Source organism: Jaculus jaculus, chromosome 6, assembly GCF_020740685.1.
Source record: "Jaculus jaculus isolate mJacJac1 chromosome 6, mJacJac1.mat.Y.cur, whole genome shotgun sequence".
Taxonomy (NCBI): Eukaryota; Metazoa; Chordata; class Mammalia; order Rodentia; family Dipodidae; genus Jaculus; species Jaculus jaculus.
The window spans coordinates 41,826,415-41,829,666 of NC_059107.1; the positions used below are offsets into that span (position 1 = coordinate 41,826,415).

General features: G+C 40.6%; 1 gene segment (V, D, J or C); it reads right to left on the minus strand.

Moving 5' to 3' along the window:
• Positions 1–466: 466 nt before the first annotated feature.
• On the minus strand, positions 467–975 carry LOC101603379. The segment is given in 2 exon segments: positions 467–813; positions 921–975. Coding segments are annotated over 2 exon segments (402 nt in total).
• Between the last annotated feature and the right edge of the window lie 2,277 nt (positions 976–3,252).

The following is a 3,252-nucleotide window of genomic DNA, read 5'->3' on the forward strand; positions in this document are numbered from 1 at the left end:
GTAATTTAGAAAAAGAAATTAAGGATAAACGAGTAAAAAGTATTTTCTGAGTACAGAGTTGTCTATTATACATTAAATGATGTGCATGCACTTTGCGACTTTTTGTATTTCATTTATTTATCTGAGAAAGACACAGGGAGAAAGAGGCAGCAAGAGATCAGGAGAGAGAAGTGCCAGGCCGTCCTGCCACTGCAAATACACTCTAGACACATTCACCACCTCTTGTATTTGGCCCCACTTGAGCACTGGAGAATTGAACTATGTCCTCTTGTAAATCAGGAAACACACTACCATTTTAACTTTTGGGGTATGAAGAATCAGAATGAAAGTTAGTGGGCAGAAAAACATTTATGGATTTTTCAACAAAACAAACACCTTCCAGTGTGCTTCCTCTAAAGCTGGTCTCCATCTGAGAAAACATTTCAATAGGGCAAGTCTCAGGAGATGCAACTCGGGCAGCCCAGCCTCACACTTCTGCTTTCTTGGGGTTTATGATACGACATGTACCACTGTGGGTAGGGTACTCATCATATTGCAGACAGTAATAAGTTGCAGCATCTTCTGACTCCAGGTTGCTGATGGTGAGAGAATACTCTGCCCCAGATCCACTGCCACTGAACCTGGATGGGACCCCGGTTTCTAAATTGGATGTATAGTAGATCAAGAGTTTGGGACTTTCCCCTGGTTTCTTCTGGTACCAGCTTAAGTAATTGTCAATATCTTGACTGGCCCTGCAGGAAATGGTGACTCTGTCTCCCAGAGATGCAGACAGGAAGGATGGAGTTTGTGACATCTGGATGTCACATCTGGAACCTAGGATTAGAGACATAGATAAGTACATAATTGAGCATGATGAAAGAAAGAGACCTCACTACAGATCTAAGTCATACTAATCACAATGGATTAGTCAAATTGCTTACCTGATGGCCACAGCACCAGAAGCCCCAAGAGCAGTGTGCAGCCCCTCATGTCCATGCTGAGACCTGACTGGAACTGTCTCACAGGATGTGACCAGCCTATTAAGAAATCCAAGGACAGTGGGCTGTGCTCTGGACACATGCAAATCAGCAGGGGCTGGGCAGCGCTGGGTGCAGATGCAGTAGCTCAGTGGAGTCCCAGTGTCCTGAGGTGTCCCAGGTCAGACCAGAGCAGCACATATTCATCTCTAGAAGCCCATATTAAACAGAAGATATTTTACAGGCTCTTTTCAAAATATCTCATGAGCATAAGCACTATTTTGAACAAAGTATTTCATATTTATAATGAAGTAATATAAGATATTATATTGTTTGGAGGGGACAATGCAACATGGGACTATTAAATCTTTCTTTTATAAACACAATTCTGATTGGAAGAAAAATAATTTTGTATTCTCTCTTCACAGTATGGTGACTTTGTAATTTTTTTACTTTTTTTCTGTTTTATTCATTTTTTGAGAGTGACAGACAGAGAAAGAATGATACCAATACTGAGAGAAAGAGAGAATGGGCGTGTCAGGGCCTTCTGCCACTGCAAATGAACTCCAGACGCATGTGCCCCTTTGTTCATCTGGCTAACGTGGGTCCTGGGGAATCATTCCTTGGACTAGGGTCCTTAGGCTTCACAGGCAAGTGCTTAAACGCTAAGCCATCTCTCCAGCCAGTGTAATTTGTCATTTCTTTTAGTAGAAAATACATTTTGTGTAGGGGTTCTAGGGAGAAAGCACAGTGATTAAGTTTATTTCCTTAGTTCCCATGTAAAGACACATGCACAATGTGGTGCATGTATCTGGAATTCATTTGCAGTGATATGAGGCCCTTGCACACCCATTCATTTTTCTCTCTCCTTGCACATAAATACATAAAGTATAAAAAGGAAATACATATTCAGCAGAATTTTAAATAAATTTATCAGTATATTGTCTTAGCAATTAATTACTATATATTGTAAGGCAATGCAAAACAGGTTTTCAATTAACACAATGTCTCCTCCAGTCTCACTCTTTTACACCAGAGTTGGAAGAGAGAAAGTACTATCCTGCTCAGGGATTAAACAAATTGCAATTTTATATAAGCTTAAACTCTCCCAGATTTAGCTACTTCTCTGCTTCGTGCTATTTTCCAGTTTTTCAGAAGGAAGTGTTGACATGATAGTAGATATGATTGACAAGTTGCACTGCTACTTAATATAAACCATACTCTATAAGTTCCACATTTTATGCATGTGTATGTGTGGGTATGCCTGTGTGTATGTAAGCTTCTGTGTGTGGGCGTTGCTAATGCATGTCTGCATATAATCATGTGGAAGCCCAGGATTGAAGTTGATTATTTTCCTTAATGACTCTGTACATTATTCATATTTTGTAAATATTTTATTTATTTATTTTAGACAGAAAAAAAATTACTGAGAGTATTGATGTACAAGGGACTCTTGTATCTACAAACTAAGACTGTATATTCTACACTATGGCTTGCTTTATGTGCATATTGGGAAATTGAACCTGGAATTGCATGCTTTCCAAGCAAGCACCTTTTGCTACTCCTAAACCATCTCTCCCGGCCAGCATTATATTTTGAGACAGTCTCTCACTAAACCTAGAAATCACTATTTGGGCAAACTAGTTGGGCATTAATTTTGAGGGATCCCATGCACTTTGATTTGGGGACACACCACCATCCCTGACTTTTATGTGGGAATTGGGCATTAGAACTCATGTCCTTTTGTCAGCGTAGCAAGCTCCTTTCTGACTGAACTATGTCCTGAGTTGCAATACTGTCATTTCTCACTGTCTTCTCTTATTCTTCAGCAGTGGTGAGGATGTCATCCTGACCTAGGTGGCAGCCTTCTTGGTCTGCACTTCCAGGAAACAGTTTAGATCTCCCCTCCTCCAGCACATGCAAACCTGGATAAGTTTGGGCATCAACATAAAACTTCCACAACTGTTTATTGCTATAGAGTTCACAGTTACATCACTGTCTTGGCCGCCTAAGCCTTGTTCATCATCAGCAGTAGAATCAAATTGGTCTTTAGTGTCCATGCTCTACAGTCCATGGAGTCTGTTTTCCTTTTGATGCATGATGGTGGGAACCCCAATAGTGGTGTGCACCATGGGCAACGAATGGGTAGGAAACCAAATCGAGACCCAAACGGCAATGGTACCATAAAATTCTACTAAAAAGCAGACCAAATGGCTGAACCTTTACCAGGTCCTTAGAGGGAGCACCTGAACCACAAGACATTGAAGAAGGAATGATGAAGACTGAACTTAATCTT